This window comes from Capra hircus, chromosome 6, assembly GCF_001704415.2.
Source record: "Capra hircus breed San Clemente chromosome 6, ASM170441v1, whole genome shotgun sequence".
Lineage (NCBI taxonomy): Eukaryota > Metazoa > Chordata > Mammalia > Artiodactyla > Bovidae > Capra > Capra hircus.
The window spans coordinates 16740298-16765406 of record NC_030813.1 but is presented as its reverse complement, the minus strand read 5'-3'; the positions used below and the strand labels follow the sequence as shown (position 1 = coordinate 16765406).

Below are 25109 nucleotides of genomic sequence, written 5' to 3'. Positions count from 1 at the left end.
GGCCAAAAAGCCCTGAAAAACAAAACAAAAACCCCCCAAACAAAGCAAACAAAAATCGTTACCAACTAATAAGGCAACAAAATCTGGCTTTATTACAAAAAGGTAAAAAAAAAGCTAGGAAGTCCCTTAAAAACATGATCTTTCTGAAATCTAACAATTTACCATTAAGTCATTAAGTCCTGGAATTCCATAATAAAATCCTGACTTATTTTTCTTCAAACTCACATTTAATACACGGCAAGAAAGTAGGGTCAGCGGGTAAAGAATCTGCCTTCAATGTAGGAGACACAGGAGACACGGGTTTTATTCTGGGTCGGGAAGATGCCCTAGAGGAGGGCATGGCAACCTACTGCAGTATTCTTGCCTGGAAAATCCCATGGACAGAGGAGCCTTGTGGGCTGCAGTCCAAAGGGTCGTGAAGAGTCAGACACGACTGATGACTATGCACAGCATGCGTACATACATACATGTACGAGAAAGTACTTTCACCCTTCAAATGGCTACTGGGACAGTTCATTTAATATCTCTTTTTGGTCAAATACAAAAAGGGTGTCCTTCATATAGGTGAGAAGAGTCAAAAAATACGTTGATGGAATTACTGCTGCTGCTAAGTCACTTCAGTCGTGTCTGACTCTGTGCGACCCCATAGACTGCAGCCCACCAGCTCCTCTGTCCCTGGGATTCTCCAGGCAAGAATACTGGAGTGGGCTGCCATTTCCTGCTCCAATGCATGAAAGTGAAAAGTGAAAGCGAAGTTGCACAGTTGTGTCTGACTCTTAACGACCCCGTGGACTGTAACCCACCAAGCTCCTCCATCCATGGGATTTTCCAGGCAAGAGTACTGGAGTGGGTTGCCGTGTCCTTCTCCAGACGGAATTACTAGTCATGATAAGAATGTAGAGACAGCTTCATTCATACAGAAATGGTTCAGCAGTTGTTTCCCTATAAACTCCTAGAACCTATCATCTGTTAAATGGAGTGGTGGCCAGAAAGTCCTAACTGATTAGTTCTTGCCCATAGAAAATTCTCTGGTTTTTCATTTATTACTATTTGTTTTATTTTTATGTCATTATCAATTAAGGAATAAAAGACATTATTTTTTTAACCTGTCTAATATACCAGCTTAAACCAAGTCATGCTTTCCATGATGTTTATTACCTTGAACACATCCAATTTTCATTGCCCCAAAAATAGTACAACAGGGTTTGGAAAATATGTGCTGATTTGCCTGGGTGCTAAAGACATCACCAATAATTTTGATTAATTTGTCTTGACACTGAATGCATTAACCATACAATATTCTTCTAGCTTAAGGGCTAATTAGAATTCAAGTCAGCATGATACCCACTTTTGAGGGTAACAGCAAGAACATTTGTTGTAATAAGAACCTCCAGGCAGTCAGTTTTGGTAATGATTGATTTGTAAAACTATTGAGGGGGGAAAGAAGAATGAGAAAGTGGAATCTGTCCCCAAAATACTTACTTCCCTGAAGGATCACATTTGAGTACAAATTAAACATTTTGGTGGCTATGATGAAAATGAAATACAACAGCAAGTTTATTTAAAACTCAGAAAACATAACTTTCTCTTTTTTTTTTGAAAACATAACTTTCTGATCTTTATTTCTTAATGGGATTGCATCATGAAAGCACACTTGTATCTATTTGAGGTTTCATTATGGCTGCGAAAAACTCTCTGATTTCTGGTTGTGTGCGTTTCCTAATTGAATTCTTAAACTACTTAACTGCTCAGACACACTTTGTGCAAGCAGGAAATAATTATAAGTAACAATAACACAATATTATCCTTTCAATCAGTATTTCTTCCTTTTCTTTTAGGAATTCATTACATATCCCATGTTACTTCCAAGAACTTTGTCCTTTTATTTTTAAAATGCGACTTGGTATTTCTGAGGAAGGAACCTCATCTCCAGTGGATTTAGAAGATAAGTTTCCATAGGTTAGTGAGCACTGCTTAAATCCTAAGAATGACAAAGCAACATTTCTGCCACCTGTAAAAGTTAGCCCTTATATGATTTAGTGTCAAGGATGATTTTATATTATGAGTTAGTTATTGTCTCCCAATCCTCAAGTTCTTGATCTGAACGTCAAATTTTCACTAATGTGGAAGCCAGAACAAAAATATCAAGCTTTGAGGGAACACCCTGTAAAAATTTCTTTGCCACCTAAATGATTTGTTTTCCTGATTTGTTGTAATTTTTACTGTATTATGTCTCCCTACTGCATTCATTTCATTGTACCAGTTACATTTTTTTTTCTGAATTTACTTCCTGAATATGATGAGATAAACTGGTAGTCAGTGCTGAAAGGAGAAAAGCCAGCATTGAAAATCCATATCTGTAAAAAATGTCTGGGGTTAGCCAACGCTATGAATGGGGCCTGGACTATTTCATTATTAGATGTCAGGTTTTGCTTTTGCTTTTCCTGTGAACAGTGTCGGGAAGGAGAACTTAGCACCGTGTCTTATGCCCAGAATGCTGTGCTCCTTTATCCTTTGTTCTTGGAATGTACTGGGTTAGAGGAAAAGATGAATGGTGTGATGTAAGAAAGTAGGTTATCTTACTGCTCTTAAAGGTAACATTCAGCCATCACTACAGAGTTTTCAGTTACATCTATGAACCTGCAGGGTATAAATGGCCTTATGATTTCTAGGTTGAAATGACTCACAGGAGGTAAGACTCTATAGAACAGGTGTATAATCAATGTTTCCAATATTGTGAGCTGCTCCAAGAGAAAGAATTAACAATGGCTAAAATTTATATCTCACTTACTATATGTTTGGCACTATTTTAGGAGTTGTGCATATATTAATTCATTTAATCCTCACAACAACACCTTGAGTTATGTACAATAATGATTTCCATTTTATAAGGAAACCCAGCACACAGAGATTAGGTAACTTGCCCAGTATCACGCCACAGCTTCACAACTGGTGAGGGGTAGAACCAGGATCTACACACTGGCAGTCTGGTTTTAAAGTCAAAGCTCTTGATCACTGTCCGTCGTGACTTAATGACTAGGGTAACACAACCATGAAAAGGGTAAACAATGTTTCAAAATGTATGGAAAGGAAAAAAATGTTTAAAAATAGGAACTTTGAAATCTTCCCCTTTTAAGTGATATTGGAAGAGCTAGTCACAATAAGCTTTACCCATGAAAAATGTATTTAAAGGCCTATTTATAAAAATAATTTTCTAAGCTCAATTCTTATTCCAGAAGACCGATGTTTGCATGGTACATTGTGCATAATTTAATTTTCCCAGTTGAACATCTTAACACTATATGAACCATGAATGCATGAAATAGGAATTCCAAATGTCTTCCACATGGTGAGCACACTTTCCAATACTTATGCCGGAAGCTTGAGAGTAGTTTGAAATTAAGCAATGCCTGTTCTTAGTGACTTTTATGTATGCCAAAGGTATTAGCACTTTTCTCTGAGTGGGACTCTGAGGCAATAGATAGATGAGTCTGCTGTCTGTACTTAGGCACTTTGCTCATTTCCTGAGAGCCGTGTGCAAGGGCGTGTGGATGCTCATTAAGTTTCCAACCATTCCCGGAGAGCAACAGGTGGCAATCAAAGCTTCCCTGGTATGTCATGGCTGGTTTCCTCAATGTCTTGGAAATAATGGATGGCATTTGCATGCTCTCTGGAGTACCAGCAGATAAGGAGATGAATAGCAACAGGAAGCATTTCCAAAGGGTAAACAAAAACACAGGTCTAGGAAGGTTATGACTAATGCTCTTGCTACCACGCATTCTAAATCCATACATGATGGTTTCATCTTCTAAATATTATTACTCATTCAAACTGTGAAATCAAGGTTAACTGTCCTATGGTTAGCTACCTAGTAGAAGCAAGACACATGAAAGGAATAAAGAATATCCCAAGTTAATGAAGCTATATCATAAATTTATAAACTTTTAACTCTACATTTAAAAATATCCAATGACTACTACTATGACGTGTTTTTAAATTGTCTCCTTTACAGAATTACTCATTTATATGGAGCATGTACTACATTATAAGGCAAGCATATCGCTTACATTCTGAACTAGAGAAGATAGAGCTATTAATCCAAAATAGAACCGGTGATTTAAATTGAATACTGACAAGTTACCCAACAGCACTTAATAATTACCTAGGAAAGTATCTCTAGTGAATGATAGAAAGGCTTTTGTCAATCAATAGCTTCTTTTCACCATAGTCACCAGTCAGCTTAGAAAAACAATGGAAAATGTCAGCTATAAGATTTCAACAAAATTTGTCTGGCAACTTCCCATGACCCTAGGACTAAAAACATTAGCTAGAGGTGGCGAATCACCATCTTTCCCAGTTTGAAAACGCTCGAAACCTTTGGACTGGTCCACTGATGACTAGAGAAATGGACTGGTGTATTTTTCATGGCGGAGGACAGAAATCAAAGGTAATGAGGAAAAACAGTCACTTTGTTTGTTTGTTTTCGAGGGAAGAAACCCAATGCCTTCACCTTATGTACTCTCTCTTGACAAGAAAGCTCATGCTCAGGAGAAAGGACAACCGGATTTCCACGCGGCACTGAGCTTCCTGGCATGTGACTGATGCTGGTGGCAGAGCCCAGCTGACCTACAAGCAAGTACTGCAGGAAATCCTGCCCTGGTCTGTCCAAAATACTCCCCCTTTTAAATACACCCCTCCCCCTCTTATTTAAAATGCTATCAGGTTCTTTTAAATTAGTGCTGAATATCATTTTCTTAAATTTGTTTTAAAAAAATCTATGATTTTCCAAATATTAGTAAAAAGTTTTTTTTTTTTTTTAATGTGTGGGACTCCTAAAGATGTGTAATGTGGGATTACTAATCCCATATTTACAGTATGAGATCACATTCAATTTATTAAGTTATTTTGCTAAATATCAAAAGATAAGGAAATTATACCAATTCTTTAGTAAACTGTTGTCATCGAGTGTACTTTTCAATGGAGAAGACAAAAGATTATATATTAAAAGGACCTATCCAAACATCTATAATACTAACCCGGAAACATCAAACAAAGAGCAGAACCAAAATTTCTGAGTGCCAACCTGGAATTCATAGCTTTCATATCTGTTAATTATAACAAATATCCTCATAAAATACTATATATTATACCATATGATGTCTGGGAACTCAGTAATTTAATATATTTATTCTAAAATCATATTATGCATGTAAGACATTTCAAATACCATCTTCATAAAGCAGTATGTACAACTCTCTTACTCAAACTAGGAATGCTAATTTTAGAATCATCTAAAGCACTCTTGAGATTAATTTAAAATCCTATAAGATAAGAATGATGTAAAGAAAAATCTACTTGCATTCTGTTATCATATCAAACAGTTCTAGAATTAAAAAAGAACCTTAAAATAAGAAGCTGATTTTAAGGGAGTGACGACAGTCAAGGCAATAGAACTTTTAAGCCTTGTCAGTTGCCACATGAAAGATTTTAAACAAAAAACCCATTTCTTAACATCTTCAGATGATTTAAAAACATGTAAAACAATGTTTTCAAACTAAGCTTTGAGCAGTTATTTAAAAAGACACATACAAATTTTATGGGAATAGTACGTGGGTCAATAAAGCTTAGTAATATGATTTGTAGTTTGCAGTGAGAATTATTGACAGGAAGTGGAAGCACAAAACACTTTGGAGGGATTATTATAATGGGGTGAATCACAAAAACAGCTGCCTGGATGTTAGATTTATGGGGATGTTAAGACTCTAATTCTGGTCAAAAATCTGATAGGATTTAAAGAGCAAAATTTAAATGTGAAGGGAGACATTCTAGACTTGAAAGAATTCCTATGACTTCAAGTGAAATGATTTTTACATTTATTTAAGGGGCGTAGTAGGTTATTTAGTGGAATATCTATACAAATAGCCATGACAAACTCAGAAATACCTGTGCTTCATTTTCTTTTTTAACTGAAGTATAGTTGATTTACAATGTTGTGTTAGTCTCAGGTATACAGCAGAGTGATTCAGTTAACATATATCTATGATAAAATATTGAGTATAGTTTCCTGTGTTATATAGTAGGATTTGTTGGTTATCTATTTCACATGCAGTAGTGTGTGTCTATTAATCCCACACTCCTAATCTATCCCCCTCCTTGTTTTCCCCTTTGGTAACTATAAGTGTGTTTTCTGTCTGTAATTCTATTTCTGCTACCTGTGCTTTGTTTTTAATTTAAAAATTTAACTGGTTGAAATGGCTGGTGAGTATTTAGAGAACAGCTGTGTATTTTTAGCTTTCACTTTTTTTTTTCATTTTTGTGACTCCCGCAATTACATTTCTATAAAGCCAAGACTGTCAGTGCGTATTTACCTTTATCCCCGGAAGTCCAGGAAGCCCAGGAAGCCCTGGTTCACCCTACATAGACAGGAAAATCACACAGCATTATAGAACAGTATTCACTCAGGTACAGTATCTGAGAAAACACGGCAAACGCTCCCAGCTGAATTCTTGCTGTAGGTATACATATATATATAAAATATATACTGTCTAGTTTCAAGACATCTGGTGAGATTATACAGTTCAGTCAACTCTTGATTCAGGGATGGGGCGACCCTTATGCAGGTTTTTCAGGAGTTTCCCTTTCCCTGTCAGTTCCTTGCTCATCATCATTACTACCAGAAGGTGAGAGAGAGAAAAGGAGAAGGAACCCGTATGTTTTATTAATGTCTGGTAAATGATTTGCTGTGGAAGCTGAAGCTATCAGCTGAAACGAGGATTACTTGCATTTGAACAATGCACCCTACTCCAGAGGCCTCTTACCTCAGATAATCAAGAGTTGGCTGTATGAACAGATGGCCACATCAAAACAATACACATGAAAAGTCTTCCTCACTTAAAAGTATAACAGTATTTCTTTTCCATTCCTGAATGATGAGAAGATAAATGCATGGTTAACATTATACTGAACTCCAGCCCACGTAGCTGACAATTGTTGAGTCGGGGCAGCCCTGCTTAGCTACTGAGAGCTAAGCATGCAGCTGTTTCTGAATACAGGTTTGAGATTAAGTGGCACATTTTAGGTGAGCACCCTGGAGTCAAGCTAAATCTTCTCATTTTCACAGGATCGTCTACATTATTTTAAGCACAAAGTATACTGACAGGAAGTTCTATTGCTTAGAAAATCTCCTGAATTCCACTAAAAAAGCATAAAAAAAATTGCTAGAGAAAATGAAAGCCCATCCTGTGTTGGGCTGAGGTGACCAAATATTGTGGAAATAAGATTTGACGGTGAAAGGGTCGCACCGTTTCAGGACTGCAAGCCAGTGCAATGACAATGATGCCTAAAGAGACAGAAGCATCAGACTTCTTCTAGTCTAAACGTTTGAACAATCCTTATTTCAAGGAAAGTCTACTAACAGCAACCAGACATGTAATCTTTAATATTATTACTTTCAAACAAGGGAGAACTATCATTTGCTCTGGTATGATCACAAAATGACTTCAGATGCTGTTTATATGAAGCTGTAGGATTAGACATAGAAATGGTTTAGGTCAAAGGTGCTTCAGGAATGCAAAAGAAAAGCTATTCTTTTTGAAACTACATGAATAAAAGTTTGCCTTGTGAACAAGACTAAGATGAGATTAAGCCAGAGAAGAAAGAATGATTATTAAGAATCTGATATTCCGTTCAAAGAATACGTATCCAAGTAGATTAAACTTTACACAGATACATTATACCTTTGATTTCCCTTTTTCTTTCCCTTTTCCCCTTCAATAAATAACTTTAGCAAGATCTAGTAGAATGATCTTATCCATATTTCACTGAAGATTCTCTTTTACGAAGAAAAAAGTATAAGACCCTTGAAAATACAGTAAGCTGCAGTATAATATGCAAATAATAAAAGTAAGCATATTGCTGACAAGTTCATAGTTTTGTTTTGTCTTAGAAAAGCCCCGCCCCCAAACTCAAGACATCCTATTTAAGACACGTGGAAACATATGGGTTGTAACACTGTTTTTCCAAAAGCTTTCTCACTAAACTCTTCCCTCCCACCAAAATAAAAAGATCAATGACTAAACTAAGATATTTACGTACACATGCATACATAGACACACACCCATGTTTCTCACAATGAGAAAGATGTATAAGACATTATGGAATACTTTATAATATAGATTGAATACTTACAGAGTTTGAGCATTTAGCTGTTCCCTATATCATATGCATATATATGTAGGTATAAAGGTAATAAATGTACTATTTAATGAACAAATATTTCAGTAATTAATATTTCATAGTCTTGGATTTTTATAAATTTGACCTTTCCAAATTTATGTTTACTTAAAAGTTCACATAATAGAAGATTATAAAACATTTAATTTGACCCTTCGAGAAACATCTTAACACTTTTAGGAAGATGTTTCTTCTTATATAAATTTTCTATCTTTACACCATCAAGGCTTATCTTTTAATTAAGAGACCGTTTTTCAGTTAATGTCTCCATTCTTGCCTATTTCTTAACTCAGAGCTTCTCTGAGCTGAGTTCTTGGGCATGTATAGCCCAAGGTCAGGTCTGGGTCATAACTAAGAATTGCTTTGTTATTCCACTCAAAGACTACTTGTCCAAGTTGATTATACTGATACATTATACTTCTGGTTTTCTTTTTTTCTCTCCCTTTCATTCTTTATTCTCCATTATTGGAGACCTACTCTACTGTTAAAGTCAGTTCTCTGCTTTCACCCCATGTCCCTGTGACAATGCCTGGTGTTTCTAGTTATACTTCCACTGTGCTGGTCCCTTTCAATGGAGCAACAAGCATTTTCACTCTTTTAAAACTAAATATATATATATATATATATATATATATATATATATTTCAAAAAGATGTGGAGAAGTTAGATAGGCAGTAGGCTCACCACCTTACCACCAATGTCACTGGTTGTGGAGAAGTTAGGAAGGAAAAATTCATGTGATGAAACACAATGCCTATTTCATAAATCTACACACTCACCTTATAATACATATACCCTAACTCACATATCAATCACAGACTCTCTTGTTGAGTTTATAGAAGAAAAAAAAAAAACTGAAATGAAATCATTCCTACATTTATGAATGTTACTAAAAAACAAATTTCATACTGCAAAATACCAGAAAGGGGAGAATTAATCAATGCACTTCAGTTCTGTCAGGGTATCCTCTACTTTCTGAGAACATCCCCAGTGCAGAAGCTTAAATATCAAAGAACCCACAACACAGTTCTACAGTGGTGAGACAAATGTTGTTGAAGAGTCCTTGAATGGCCTTTGTACTCAGTTCTGTTTGTCATTTTCCAGTCTAAGCAACCAGCAAGCACAGGAACACTCTACTTTAAAATCAATGTTGGAGTAAGTATTGCCAAATCCAGATATTAAACAAAGGGAGTCATAAATATTTGTGGGAAACTGATATTGCATCAAAGTGTAGAATCTGGCCTAAATATTGATGAAAAAGATATTGCTCATTTCAGGGCACATTTTCATTCAGATGAGTTGTAATATTCATACACATACTCATTCACACACATATTCATTCAGATATAATCTAATTCTTTCAATATAATTTAAAACAGGTTTTAAATAAAATGCAAAGAAAAGCCAATGTTTCCATAAGTAAACCTACAAACTTTCAGAAATGAATCTAAAATGTATTTTTAAGTAATCATGATAAGGCACTGTTTTATTAACCAATTGAAAATCAATTTGGATCTTCTACCCTGAAAATAGTGAAACCTATATGAAATTATAGCAAATTTGCTTTTGTGTTTCAAACAGACACTCCAGTTTTGCAGACATTTCTTTTACCTTATCACAGATTTGGAGAGCAGTTTAAATTTAGCCTTCAGTTTTTAAAGACTAAGGAACTTAAAATTAGTTCATTAGAGAAAGTCAGATGCTCTTTCACACCAAAACAGATCATGGACCTCTGTGACATCACTAATTTCAAATTTCTTACATAAAGAATCAGTAGGAAATTTTAGGCATTGGACAGAAAAATTTGCAGCGTTCTGCTGGGCTCTTCAGAAAAGTCTCATCTTTATCTCAAACTAGGCTTAATGAATCATTTCTCTCAGATTCTTAATTTCAAGAGAAAAACCTATTTTTAAATTAGGGACATATTAAAAGATGTGAAAGACCTTCTCAAAAAATGCTTTAATCCTAAGTGTTTAAACAAAGCAATGATCCTCTCAATAACTTCAAGAATGTGGGAATAGTTTTGAATGTTAGGTTTTAAGATTCCAAACTACTACAATGGGATTTATTCTCTCTTTCTCTTTATACTAATGAGGTATATTCTATGTCTCTATTCATGTTTTTTCTCTATAACATCAGTTACTGCTAGACAAAGGCAGAGTCATGATCTTAGGAGATTTAACCTAGTGTGGAATTCACATTTACTTGTTAGCTACATCTGTTATCTAAAATCTGCACTGGGCATTGATATCCAGATGCTTAGATGATAAACTACTAACAGTTGTTTCCAGCTTCAGACTCAAATGAGAATAAACATATTCACTGTATGTCCTCTAATTTATCACTAAAGTGAGGCACAAATGATAAAGAAAATTAATGTATGTGACTACAGATTGGTTAAAGTGGTTTGGCTAGTGTCTACAACTAAAATTTAGTTCATGAACAAATCTCTTTGTGCAACATAACATTCATTGCTTAGGTAGATATTATTCACATAAAAAACTATCAGCTGGGAAGTATTTGAAATGAGAGGAAAGGAATATAATCTTAAAAGAACTGTCCATCATCCCCTACTGACACAGTTTAGTAAATATTCATTTCTTCTCATGAAAGATAGAAACATGCAGAGTATCTTTAAACATGCAAGATAAGTTGTTGGCATTCCAACCCAGATGATCCTTGTTAGTATTAAACAGTTCAATACATGCAGACTTTAGTTCATAAAACTTCCTTTCACATATACAGAATGTGTTTGTACTTTTGCTATGGTCAGCATCAACCCTTTAAATATGAAAAATAATAACACTGCATACAAAGCATGAAAACAGTATCATTTTCAATAGTTGGTCTCGTATTACACAGTGGATAGCAGACATGGTAAAATGGTGAATATAAAATAGTACTAAAACCACACTAGAATAGGGATATTACCTTTTGCCCTGGACGACCAGATTCTCCGGGTTCTCCCTGGGCAAAGAAAACCAAAGATGGAAAAGGCAGTCTTAAAAGAACTCTCCAGAACCGTTAGACCCCTGGACACTTTCAGCCTCCCTGACGACACGTGCATTTCATCTAGTAATATAGAGAGTAATAGAGTAAATGACTCTATTACTCTCTATATTACTAGACATAGGAACCTTTTTTTTTTCCCCTGCTTTGACTATGTCTAAAGCTTACGTACAAACACACATTTCCATTAAAACCAATCAGGAAGGGATTGTTTAAGCCTTTATCAGACTTCCAGCAGATACTCCCTGTTGTGTTTGGAAGCCAATTATTGCAGGAGAATAGAAACAGAGTTAGAACCATCCAAATTGGTAAAAGAGAAGAGAAAGAAGAGACATACGAAAGTCAAAACTGTAACTCTTGGGGTACAAACGCTTGCAAGCATATAGTTACCTTAATTCCTGCAGCAGACGATCCGGGGTCACCCTAAAAAGAAACCCAGGAGAGATTATTCTACAAGTTATGAGGAGAGGAAACACAAACACACAGAGAGCCGTTTTTGACAGGAGCGCCAATGGGAAATGCCATGACTAAAGGGTCAAACTATGCTCCCTAAGAATTTGTATCCGTATGGCTGTGAAGATGTCAATAATTTCCAAGATCAACAGTATACTTTATAAAACTACTTTGAATGCAAAATACATGAGGACTACATTCCTTGAAATAAATAGAAATATATGAATATGAATCTCTTCCCCTGATAGAGTGCTACAGTTGTATTCCAAAGCAATACATTAACAGATCTGGAATTTTAGTTTTCTCCATTTCTGGAATTTATTAATGTCACTGGCTATCATTTGCTAGGAGATCCCTAACTCTTTTGGTCTTTAGAAAGTCAGAGTTCAGTAGATGAAGTCCAAGGGTTAATGATGTTGAGCTGGAAAAAGCCACGGAGCCGGTCAGTTTGCTTTCCTCGTGAAGCACACCACAGTTAAGACCGGCACGTTTTTTCCTAGCCCTACACTTATTTCACTGTGACACGGTCACCAGAAAGTTACAGGATGATGGATGACTTGTGGGTGGACCCACAGAAGATCTGAGAGGAAATCTTGAGATAGAATCTGGTTTTCTAAAAGGCATTGTATTCCATCCGGATGGAGAGTGACTACATTCCTAAGGCAAATCTGCTCTCCAAGGGCAGATAGACGCTGCTGGGAGAGAATTCAGGGGTGCTTGGGATGTTGCTTATTTCTGAGGGGATGCCAGACAAAGGCTTAAGATTTCCAAGCTCCTTCTGGTCCTCTCTTTCATGAACACGCTACAAGGAAAACAAGAGGGAGCAAATGTAGACAACGACTATTAAGAAAACAGAAACAGCCACAAGGAGAGAGACACCTCCTGGGGTCTCCTCGGCTGTTCTCTCTGCGCAAGTGCTCACAGAGTCCCAGAGGCTGCCTCCTCGTTCCACAGCTGCGCATCAGTCTCTTCTAGAGAAGAGGCAAACCCCAGGCTTCTGTACACGGGGTACTTGCTCCCTCCCTCAGTTGCTGTCTTCTTTTCCCACGGCTGGCAGCTTGTCTGTTCAAGTCTTGAGTGGCTTCACCTCAACTCCTCACCGACCAACCTAGACACTCGCCCCTCATGTCCACGTCTCACGGCACAGCATCTCTGCGTGTCCTGCATGCTCACTGCCTATGGATTATGTGCGTGTGTTTTCTGCCGAGTCTTTCTTTGTCCCTCCATTAGAAGATCAGCCACATGTGGGCAGGCTCAGTACCTATTTTTATGCAGTGTCTAAATAAAATATGCTGGATACATATACAGTGAATGAATGAACATATCTCAGAAAGAATGTTTTCCAGCAGGTCAATAGCCAAGAATCAAAATGAAAAACACAAAAACCTTGAGGAAGAAAAAGAAGAGCTTAGGAAGGAGAAGAAAATAATAAATTAGCTTATTTGTGGAAACATAGGAGTTTCTTTGACATTTGTAGTTGCTATTACTCAAGGAAAAATTAAAACATGATGAAACATATAGAAGAGGACCCCCAACACTGTCTTATTATAAAATGATACTGGTTTCTTTTCCCCAACATTAACACTGAATTGAGTTCTGAATGGGAAGTGAAATAAATGTGGTTAATAAAATAGTACTTATTTCTATTTCTACTAAATCAAATCTGAGAGCCATCAATACCAGTGAGTCAGGGCTGCAAAAGTTTGCACAATAAGACCTTTGTATTCATAAAAGCAAGTTTGACTTTGCTAAGTCCCTTTTTTTCTCATTTTTACCTCACAACACTCCTAAGAGATAGGACAGATATTACTACTCTCAATAGACGAGGATATTGAAGCAACTTGAGGCTAATTGAATTTTGGACTTCTTAAATGCTATCGCCATGTGCTTTTTTTTTTTTTTTAGGATAAGAGAAGAATTACTGGTGTATCTCATTTTGACAACAAGGGATAATGGTTGTAGTAAACTTGTAAATAAAAGGAAGTTGCTTGTATTAACTGTAGATAAAAACTTTTTCATTCCAGTGTTTTAATAGAGAGTAAAAGTGACCCAGAGAGATGTTATGGGGAGGGAGGTGGGAGGGGGGTTCATGTTTGGGAACGCATGTAAGAATTAAAGATTTTAAAATTTAAAAAAGAAAAAAATAAATTAAAAAAAGAAAAAAAAAATTAAAGAGCAAATGAAAAAAAAAAAGAAGAAAGTGAAAGTGAAAGTCGCTCAGCGGTGTCCGACTCTTTGAGACTCCATGGACTAAACAGTCTATAGAATTCTCCAGGCCAGAATACTGGTGTGGGTAGCGTTTCCCTTCTCCAGGGGATCTTCCCAACCCAGGGATCGAACCCAGGTCTCCAGCATTGAAGGCAGAAAGTGATTGGATAATCCATTAATGAGAATAAGGGCTAGATTTAATTCTAAGAGAAAGGGAATATGAAGAAAAGGTCAGTTTCCTGAAAGGCTGATTTATTTGTGGACATTGGAGTAGTTTCATTTTATGGACAACTATAAGTGATATCTCAATTTTCTTTTCAAAAATTAGAACTGTGAAATCTCAAGGAATTTTTATAACTTTTAGAAAGTGGCAAGGCAACCGCCGGAAGACATTTCTAAGTTAAACATTTTAAAGGACGATGCTGCTGCTGCTGCTGCTAAGTCGCTTCAGTCGTGTCCGACTCTGTGCGACCCCATAGACGCCAGCCCACCAGGCTCCCTCATCCCTGGGATTCTCCAGGCAAGAACACTGGAATGAGTTGCCATTTGTAGTGAAAATAAAACAGTGTTTATAATCCTCTTTCCTCTAAAAGTAAAAATGAATACGGGATTAAAGTAGGAAAAACACCCAACTGTGTCTAAGTATACTCTTAGCTTCATAAATTCGTTGGTTTTGAAATGAAAGGGTAAATCATAAAATGAAAAATACTTTCAGAAGATACTTGTGGTAAATGAATTTGATTTTGCTATTGATCATTACAAGGCCCTGATGGAAAAGAACCTGATGCTGGGAAAGATTGAAGGCAAAAGAAGGGCGTGGCAGAGGATGAGATGGTTAGACAGTATCACTGACTCAATGGACATGAATCTGAGCAAACTCGGGGAGACAGGGGAACCTGGAGTGTCCATGGAGTCACAGTCGAACACGACTTAGGGACTGAACAACAGCAACAAATCAATCATTCAAGTACAGAAAGTTTCTGTTTTGGGCTGTGATTGTTTTTAAACACAACACTGATATGCAGATAAATGAAGTGAATGTGGGGACATTTCTATCACTCATTAATTCATTCAATAAGTATTTATTGAGCATCGGTTTTTGGGCCAGCCACGTTCTGGATGCAGGGATACTAGGAGAGAGGGAGACAAAGTTTCAAACCCTGTCCTTGTTCTGTGCTTAACAATACAGTTGCCCCTCCATATCCCTGGGTTCTGCATCTGTGGATTCACCCAACTTCAGATCAAAAATATTAGGGGGAAAAAAATTACAGGAAATTCCAAAAAGCAAAACTTGAATTTCTGGGTCCCTGGCAACTATTTACATAGTATTGGGTATAATGAGTGATCTGCTGCTGCTGCTCCTAAGTTGCTTCAGTCGTGTCCGACTCTGTGCGACCCCATAGACAACAGCCCACCACGCTCCCCGGTCCCTGGGATTCTCAAGGCAAGAATACTGGAGTGGGTTGCCATTTCCTTCTCCAGTGCATGAAAGTGAAAAGTGAAAGTGAAGTGCTCAGTTGTGCCGGACTCTTAGCGACCCCATGGACTGCAAGCTACCAGGCTCCTCTGTCCATGGGATTTTCCAGGCAAGAGTATTGGAGTGGCTTGCCATTGCCTTCTCCGAATAAGTGATCTAGAGATGCTTTTTAAAGTACAGTTGACCTTTGAACAGCATGAGTTTAAATTGCAAAAGTCCATTTGTATGTGGATTTTTTTTTCCCCAAAAACATCTACAGTAAATATTGTAGTACCACATAGTCAAGGCTATGGTTTTTCCTGTGGTCATGTATGGATGTGAGAGTTGGACTGTGAAGAAAGCTGAGTGCGAAAGAATTAATGCTTTTGAACTGTGGTATTGGAGAAGGCTCTTGAGAGTCCCTTGGACTGCAAGGAGATCCAACCAGTCCATTCTGAAGGAGATCAGCCCTGAGATTTCTTTGGAGGGAACGATGCTAAAGCTGAAACTCCAGTACTTGGCCACCTCATGCGAAGAGTTGACTCATTGGAAAAGACTCTGATGCTGGGAGGAACTGGGGGCAGGAGGAGAAGGGGACGACAGAGGATGAGATGGCTGGATGGCATCACTGACTCGATGGATGCGAGTCTGAGTGAACTCCAGGAGTTCGTGATGGACAGGGAGGCCTGGCGTGCTGCGATTCACGGGGTTGCAAAGAGTCGGACACAACTGAGCGACTGAACTGAACTGAACGTGATCTGAAGCTGGTTGAGTTTGGCAGATGCAGAACCACAATATGGAGGAAATGGGGATATGAAGGAAGCATGTAGAAGGTGGGCCTTTTATAAATTATATCCTAATTTTCAAATGTGGCAGAGTCTCAGTACCCCTAAGGCCCACGTTGTTAAAGGGTCAACTGAATATGGGAGAGAGTTCATGGGTTATAGGAAAATTCCACCCCACTTTAAATAAGGAACATCCTAGGATTTTGATATCTTTGAGGATCCTGGAATCAGTCCCCTAGGGATACCGATGGACTACGGTAATCAATGGTATATACATATAGGACCCGCCTGCCAATGCAGGAGACCCAAGAGATGCAGGTTTGATCCCTGTTGGGAAGATCCCCTGGCAGAGGGCATGCCAACCCACTCCAGTATTCTTGCCTGGAGAATCCCATGGACAGAAGAATCTGGTGGGCTACAGTCCACGGGTTGCAAAGAGTTAGAGACGACTGAAGTGACTTAAATGCACCAACATTTACTTTCAAGTGTGGGAATAAAAGGTAAGAAATCCATTTCTACGTTAGTTGGTGAGGTTAACACTCCAAGAGCAGAACCTAACCTTCCCTTAGTAACTCCACGTATGATTAAAATCAGTCTTCGGCAGGTCATTCTTAAGTCCTGAGTGCATCGTAGCTGCTGGCCACAGAGAGAACCCAGTCCAGAGGTTTTCAACAGTCCCACAGCATTTCCAGATGACCAGTCTGGAATGGTTTAGATTGCTTTACCATCCAAAGGCAGAGTTGGATCAAAGGGAAAAAAATTCTATTAAAGTGAATCAGCCGATGACGTAATTTACTACATCAATGGCAGAAAAGAAGCATTTTTTGATTTTACATCTCAAACTTGGTAAATGATGAATGAGTTTCACATACTGAACCCAAAGGCCATGAGAAGAGTGTTTCTAACATGCTGGAAACAAATTATATGACAGAAGCAGGAAATGTTTAAAAAACACATCAAAAATTATATTCCAATTACAGCATTCTTGGGAATGAATGCTACAGGTCAGATTACATATTATATGTTACATATTCCTATTTACAACCCTCTGTTTAGACTCATTGAAAGTTTATAGAAATGATTTCTGTTTTAACTGAAGCATTTCTTGTACCTAATTTCAGTTGACTAATAAAACCTTTTGATAAAAAAGAAAAATAACCACTCTAGTTGATTTCCATTTCCATGTGGTAAGAAAGCTAACATTTATTGAGAGTTTACTATGTGTGAGTTGGTATGGTAAATGATTTGCATTAATATAAAAAATAAAAACAGTATTCCTTTGAGATGAATTTAGCCTTTACAAAGTAAAAAAGTTGCTTTAGTATTACAATGTTAAATTTTAAAAATGTGTGATTAAAGAAATAATTATTGGCCTACGTTCAAAATATGAAGCTCTAAAAATACATCTTCTCAAGCTTAAACCTCTCTACATAAATCCACATAGGCATAGCTCAGACTTGGCTTAGATTGTTTTCACTTGAAGAAACTGCTCTCCACTTAGAAGATTTCCTTTCTTTAAGCAGAGGTTGGCAACTATGGCCTGTGAGGGCCAAATGCAGCTAGCCACCTGTTTTTGTGTGGCCCAAGAGCTAAGAATGGTTTTTGCATTTTAAATGGTTAAAAAAAGTCAAAAGAATAATATTTCGTGACATGTGAAAAGCACGTGAAATTAAAAATTTCAGTGTCCAGAAATAAAGTTTTATTGGAATAGAGCCACTCTCATCAGTATACATATTGTCTACGGTTGCTCTCATGCTATGATGACAGAGTTGAGTAGTTGTGACATACACCATATGGCCCACAAAAACTAAAGGATTCGTTTTCTGGTCCTTTACAGGGAAAGTTTGCTGACCTCTGCTTTTAAGCAAAACAAGAAAGTTAAATATAATATCCATGCTTATATATCTGGGGTTTGAAATTTTTATTTCAAAAAGTCATAGATGTATACCATTGATCTCATTAGTATTAAAACATACTCATGTTGTGGTGGATTGCAGTGTGATACTTGACTCTGACAGATAATAATATGGGTCACAGCACTGGTTCTCAACGCGGGATAATTTTGTTCCCCAGGGGACAACTGGCAAGCTCTGGAGACAAGGTTGGTTGTCACAACTTGGGAATGCTATCGGCATCTAGCGGGCGAGGCCAGGAACGATGCTAGACATCCGACATTTACCCCATGGAGGATTATCCAGCCCTGAATGTCAGTGGTGCTGAGGTTAAGAAACCCTGGTCTGCAAGAAACTGACAGTCTAGCCTAACATCTAGACTGTGTGTGTGTTCAGTTGTGTCTGACTCTTTGCAACCCCATGGACTGTAGCCCACCAGATTCTTCTGCCCGTGGAATTTCCCAGGCAAGAATACTGGAGCAGGTTGCCATTTCCTACTCAAGCGGATCTTCCCAACCCAGGGATCGAACCCCCGTCTCCTGTGTCTCCTGCATTGGCAGGCGGGTTCTTCACCACTGAGGCATCTGGTGCCAGGGAACTTCTAGACTACCCCTTGAATACAAACACAATTGCTACTCAGGGACACTGTCATTAATCTATCCCTACTACCTACGCCATATTTCTATTAATATTTATAAGAATAAGAAAGACAAATTTCTCTTTATTTTATGGGTACGGTTTTATGACTAACAATTATCCATCTGTACAGTAATAATTTTCAAATTAGACCATTCCTATTCTCAACTACAAGCCTAAATGAATCATTCCTTGTCTCATCAATTAGCCTGATTTAAATTAAATCTGACTATTCCATTTTCATCTGGGCTTTCCAGGTGATGTTAGTGGTAAAGAACCCGCCTGCCAATGCAGGAGATGGAAGAGATTTGGGTTTGATCCCTGGGTTGGGAAGATGCCTGGAGCAGGAAATAGCAACCTGCTCTAGTATTTTTGCCTGGGAAATCCCATGGAGAGAGGAGCCTGGTCAGCTACAGTTCTTGAGGTCACAGAGTCAGACACAACTGCAGGACTGAGCACACGGGTTCCACGATTCTAAACATATACCACAAATGAAGTAAAAATTTCCTTTCTACGTCAGAGACGCCTGTGAAGTAGGAAACCAAGTAAAGGCTGTGATAGCCTGGGTTGGGGGGGGGGGGGGAAACACGAGGTAGGAAGATGAACCACAGATCACTGCAATGTAAATGCTAGTAACGGTTTAAAATTTTTTAAAAAGGACAATATGAAAGCTGACAAAATATTCGGGTTTGGTACATTTTAAGTCGAGGCAAATTTTCAAGACTGCATTAGAGGTTCTAATCAAGGGCACCAGCTCTCATCAAACTCTTACATCTCATCCCAGTCCTGCAATCTTCTGTCCTAAAACTGGGACAAATGGAATCACTTTAGGAACTCTAGTTTTACATCCCTGTGTACAAAGGGAGTGCTCCATTTACACATAAATAGTGGGGTGTTTTTGTCTTGAGTCATATTACTAGAAACCAAGCTACACATTTTCTAGAATTTTTGAAGTACCATTTTACTTTTAAAATATTTAAATTTGTACCTAGGAACCTATAGAATAATCACTCGTAGAAGCGATTATTGTAAAATTGTGTTATCTTGTAAAATTATCTCAGACCTTGTCATATTAAGCTATGATCTCTCAACTTTCTCAAAATCTCCCATTTCATGTAAATGAAATAATATTCGTGCTCATATGCATGCTCTCCTAGTTTTGGAAAAACACGGTACCTTTTCGCCTGTGTCACCTTTGGGGCCATTCTCTCCAGCATCTCCCTAAGGGGGGAGAAAAGAAATATATGAAAACATAGCGGTGATGCTCAGCAATGAGTATCCTTATTTTGAGTTTTCCTTATTTTAAGTTTCCTTTGAGAGGCACTATATATTAATAGCTGTTGTAAACGTTCAACAGACCTAATGTACCTTACTTGACCAACTGCCTGATATCAACCCGTCCAAATAAACTTTATTACAATGAAGATGACTGAATAGTTTTAAACTATTCCATGATATTAACAGAAAGTAATTTCTCTGACTTTTAATAGCTTATTCTGGCACTTAGAGCTGCTTTAACTCTTTCTGTTTTCTCTGCTTAAAGAGTCACTCTAAGAAAGACTTTCTCCTGATTCCCTCCATATGCTTTCTGCTTTATCCCTTCTGTCTGCTTCTTTGTCCCATTCCTGATTCCTGGACTCCTGCCCTCTCCTTTCCCTTCCATCTGTGTAAATTCTACTCTGTCTTCGAGCCCATCTCAAATCTCTAGGCTCTCAAAGTGCATGACACAGCCCTCAAAACTGTACAGTGAATATTGACTTATCTAGGCATACAGGTTTTGCATTGAGAAATAAATGTTTTAATAAAGTAAATAAAAATTTTACCTTATTAGAAAATCTTCAAAAATCACAGCAAAATAATCTGAGGAGTTTATGCTTCCTTTGTTAGTTTTGAGAGCTCCTATGCCTATTTCGTCACTGATATCTCCTTTCTACCCACAAAGCAATGTAGTAGAAAACAAGTCATTTGTGTATTATCCATGTTTTGCATCCTATTCTGAATTCTTTAAGTCATACAGCATGTTCTAGTGGAAACATCATAGACTTTGGAGCCAGAGACCTAGCCCAGCTCCAGTACCTACCGAGCAAGTGAAAATCTATTTGCATCAAATTTCTTATGTGCAACATAAGGACAAGAATATTTTACAGGGTTATAAGAAATAATTCCTGTGTCGAAAGCAACAAGGACCATATCTGACACAACGTAAGCTGTTAATGGTGGCCATTAGCAATAACAATGCATTATTGTTCTTGTATTCCATAAGAATACCCTTCTGTCTCCCATAGGAGGTCCCATTTCTATCATTTAACATTTTCCATAAAATAAGAGAGAAGCTATTGATAATGATTTCCCTGAGAGAAGGAAGTGTGTTGAGAGAGGGAGATTTTAACTTTTTTTCTTCGGGTTCTCTTCTTGTTTCAAATAAGCATGAGGCTAACCTGCTCAGGAATTCTTTTATGGAGACGGGTACACCAGAGCGCCCGGGAGTCTGAGTCACTTTATCCCATGAGACCCTGGAACCGTGCTGGCACTGCTGCTTTCCCCTCCTTACTTTCTACACAAAAGAGTCATCTGATGACTAATTAATTTCACATTAATTACCATAAACTGTTTGGATGCCAAATAAATATACTGATCATCAGTTAGGAGGGACTTTTGATAGGCAGCCCATTAGCATGCTTTAAAAAATTGTTTGGAAATCCCTTTGTTAAAAAACAAAACAAATACAACAAACTTTCTTATTAGGAAAACTGGTTCAGAGTGGTCAGGAGGCAAAGGGTTTGACAGAAAAGTGACCCTTCTGCTTTGCTCACCTTCCATTTAAATCAATCTCTTTTATTCTTGTTTTACAATGGTCAAAAATACAGTTAAATTCACAAAGCTTGCTGGATCTGTCGATGTATTTCTTTTGGGATTAGTGGTGATGATACTGATTTGTCAGAAAGATCGTATCACTTATGAAGAGCATTATGTGGTATCTTGGTGATTGCCTACACAGACAACACACGTTTAAACACTGGTAAAGTACATAGCAAGAGAACATTCCCCAAAGTGGGAAGAAGGGTGTCTGTCTGAGAGAAATTTAACATACGCACTCTGCTTCTCCTTTTGTTTCTCTTTTTAGGTTTTTATGGGAATTCTTTGTGGGACAACGTTCAGTATGTTTGCTGCAGGTATACATCTGTATCCCTTTAACCTAGTGACCTAAGAGGCAATAGAGGTATGGACACTTAGAACAGTGCTGAAATGGCATCGGCAAGCAGGCAGAACAGAAATTTTGCAGGCCTAGAGGTTTTTGAAAGCCATTTTAAAGCCTGACACAGAATGTTTAAATTTGCTCCTTTCTCCTTTCTTTAAATCTTTTTACCCAAACTTCTGAACATAATAAGAATTACCCTACTTTCTCCTTCCATTAATTAGAAGTTTTAAAGAAACAGTGGCCAGTATATCTATCTACATTTATATCTAGGCATAGCTTGTTTATTGTGCTTTGCTTTATTGCACCTCGCAGACACCGCATTTTTTTTACAAATGGAAGATTTGCGGCAGCCATGTGTCAAGCAAGACAAAAGGCATCATTTTTCTAACAGCATCATTTTTCAGTTAAGATATACATACTGTCTTTGAGTTATAATGCTATTGAACTCTTAGAGGATTATAGTATAGCATAACTTCTACATGCTCCGAGAAACCAAAAATGCATGTGATTCATTTTATTGCAATATATACTTTATCACAGGGATGTGGAATGGAACCTGCAATATCTCCAAGATATACTTGTATACCTGTATTTATCTATCCATCCACATATAAACACAGTTTAGTTTGGTGACTCCTGGGGGAAGGAGATTAAAAACAGGCAGAATCATCTCACCTTTACTCCTTGTTCTCCAGGTTCTCCCTGCACAAAAGAACAGAGTGAGCGACACATTAAACTATAAAGCACCTAATTAAGCAACATTAAACAAAATCAAATATTGAGCCTACTAGTTAAATTATATGTGATATTTTCTATTTTGCCAATATATACTTGCTTTCTAAACACAAATGATGAATTTCTTGGAAAATTGAATATGGATATCAATAGCAAATGTCACCTTAATTCCTTTCTTTCGAGGACTAACGATGATCAGCAAAGCCTGGCTTTTAGGGCACTAAGGAGAACAATGCTGAGGCAATTCTGAGATTATGACATCTTACTCCGACCAGACCCTGACTCAGTAAGGTGAGCTAGAACATCCCTCTGTGAAATTTTCCATTCCAAGCACTCCCTGGTTGTATGGATTATTTCTGGGGTTCACCAGAATATCTTGCCCTGACATGACTAAGGCCTGAACTTAGACCCTTTCACAATGTCATGAATGTTCTTCAGTCTGTTGTTAACCACCGTGGTTCTAAATCAGGTGTACTTTAGGAATCATTGTTTTGTTGTTTTTTTTTTTTTTTTCAGAAAATATACTAGATTGAGGCAGAATCTAAGTGAGTTTAGGAGAGATGTCTTTATGCAAAAATGATGATTATGACAGTATAAAGACCAAAACACAAAACTGTGTTCTGAAGAGTCTCATTTTCATTTTACCCAGGAAGAGACAGGGAACAGAATCAGAGAGTAAATATACAGCAAATCACACACATTACGATAATATCCTTCCTAAGAAAAGCTTGAGGAAGTGTTGCAATAAGGTCACACTGTTTTAAAAATTATTTTTAAGGAGGTTATTGCATTTTTAAAAAATCCTAATGCACTCTTAAAGTCACTTTGAAGGAAACACTCTTTTCACTCCCTGAAACTTGGCTGGACCCTTTGGCTTTTTGAATTTCTGGTTACCTTTCACTGCTTAACAGCCATCCTGGTGGTTGCTAAGCAACAGAGGAACAGTACTCAGAATAAGCATTAAGCATTAACTCCTATCATTTGACTTTTTAGCATGGAGCTAGAGAGGGAAGAAGATAGGAAAATGGCTGTAGTCCCAGAAGGAATATTTTCTTTCCTCTCCTGCAGGACAAAGGACAGGTCTATAAATTCTAGGTCTGTTCTAGGCGCCTGTCAATAGCAATGTGATCTGTAAGATCAGCTGACGGGCATCTGTGGGTATGGATACACAGCAGCACAGCTGATGGGATTAGACATTAGTTCTGTCCTTCAAGGGATGGTCACTCATCAAAGGATTTGGGATTTGTCTGCCTATCTGGTTTAGACTAAACTGTCACCAATCTTTTTATGTTTAACAGAGTCATTTGTTCTTCAGAAACAAAGGAAATTTGGAATCACCCCCCAAATCTCCATTACATTTTTTCCCTATTTAGTAATGCAGACTATATCCCTTTTTAAATCTCAAACGTGCTACATTTTTATTGTGCTTTTCACTTGATTAAAATGAATTAATTCACTTTAATTGATCAATAAATTGATTAATATTATGCTTTTCATTTGATTAACTTGTTGGGTTTTAGAGGTGGTCAAATCTTGAGGAAAAGTCACAGTGGCACTGTAAACATTTTCTTTAGCATGTCTTGTAAAAATTATGTGAACCTTGGTAGCGTGGATGTGACTTATGTTTCAATACATTCATCAAGTGGTAAAATGACAAAAGTCCTATTTGAAATACGGGCTTTCTCATGTTAAGTATCCCAGAAGTCAAAGTTTAGCCAATCATATCCTACACTCTCTCTGTGTTTTTAATGTAATGAGAATCATGAACATCATTTATTCCTTAGTCACAAAGTTTTATACTATAACATATTTTACTATTGACAAAAGATTCCATCCAAGTAAAACCAGTGGGATATAAAAAATTGTAACAGCTTAAAATTTTATGAAAAATCATGCCTCAAATGATTCTGCTTGGTTTTCTTTGCACCAACCTTTAGCCCTGGTATTCCATTCTGTCCTACTGCTCCAGGCAACCCGGGTTCACCCTCAAAATAAAAAAAATAGATGCTACTAAGTAAAACACACAAAATCAACACGTTATACAGATTGTTAGAGGATATAACCAACCATCCAATAATACTCAAGAAGTACATAGTATGTTAAACTAGTTATACAGCTTAGCTTGGTTGGGCCAAAACTCTATGCGCTATGGACCAGGGATACAAGAGGGCTAATTTTCTTGTGTTCAGTCTTTTCTTCACTAAGAAAGCAAAAGCCAATTACCAGTGGAAATGAACATCTAGCATGGTGCTAGGTGCACCAAGTAAATATTTGATTTATGAGTAAAAGACATCTGAAAATTTAAGACTGGATGGAGAATTTTCAAGCAATTCCTCAGCTCAGGAAAACAGAGACTAAGTCATTGTCTTTATTAGAATTAAGGAAAATGAGCATCTCCAAACCTAAATCCTGAAGCATACACACATCTACTTAATTCCTTTAGACACATCTGACACAAAAATAAAGATGGCTTTGATTTCTCTTCCCAGTTTCACTGTAAAGAT

The 25109-nt window shown here is 37.4% G+C and overlaps 1 protein-coding gene across 1 annotated transcript in view; it reads right to left on the bottom strand.

The window, feature by feature from the left end:
• COL25A1 (collagen type XXV alpha 1 chain) overlaps positions 1-25109 on the bottom strand; it is a 195045-nt gene that overhangs the window by 15571 nt on the left and 154365 nt on the right. The window contains exons 11-16 of the mRNA XM_018049912.1: positions 24537-24590; positions 22546-22572; positions 19848-19892; positions 11632-11664; positions 11164-11199; positions 6369-6413 (exon numbers count right to left, since the gene is read on the bottom strand). Of these exons, the coding sequence (XP_017905401.1) occupies positions 6369-6413; positions 11164-11199; positions 11632-11664; positions 19848-19892; positions 22546-22572; positions 24537-24590 (240 nt within the window). The remainder of the gene's footprint in view (positions 1-6368; positions 6414-11163; positions 11200-11631; positions 11665-19847; positions 19893-22545; positions 22573-24536; positions 24591-25109) is intronic.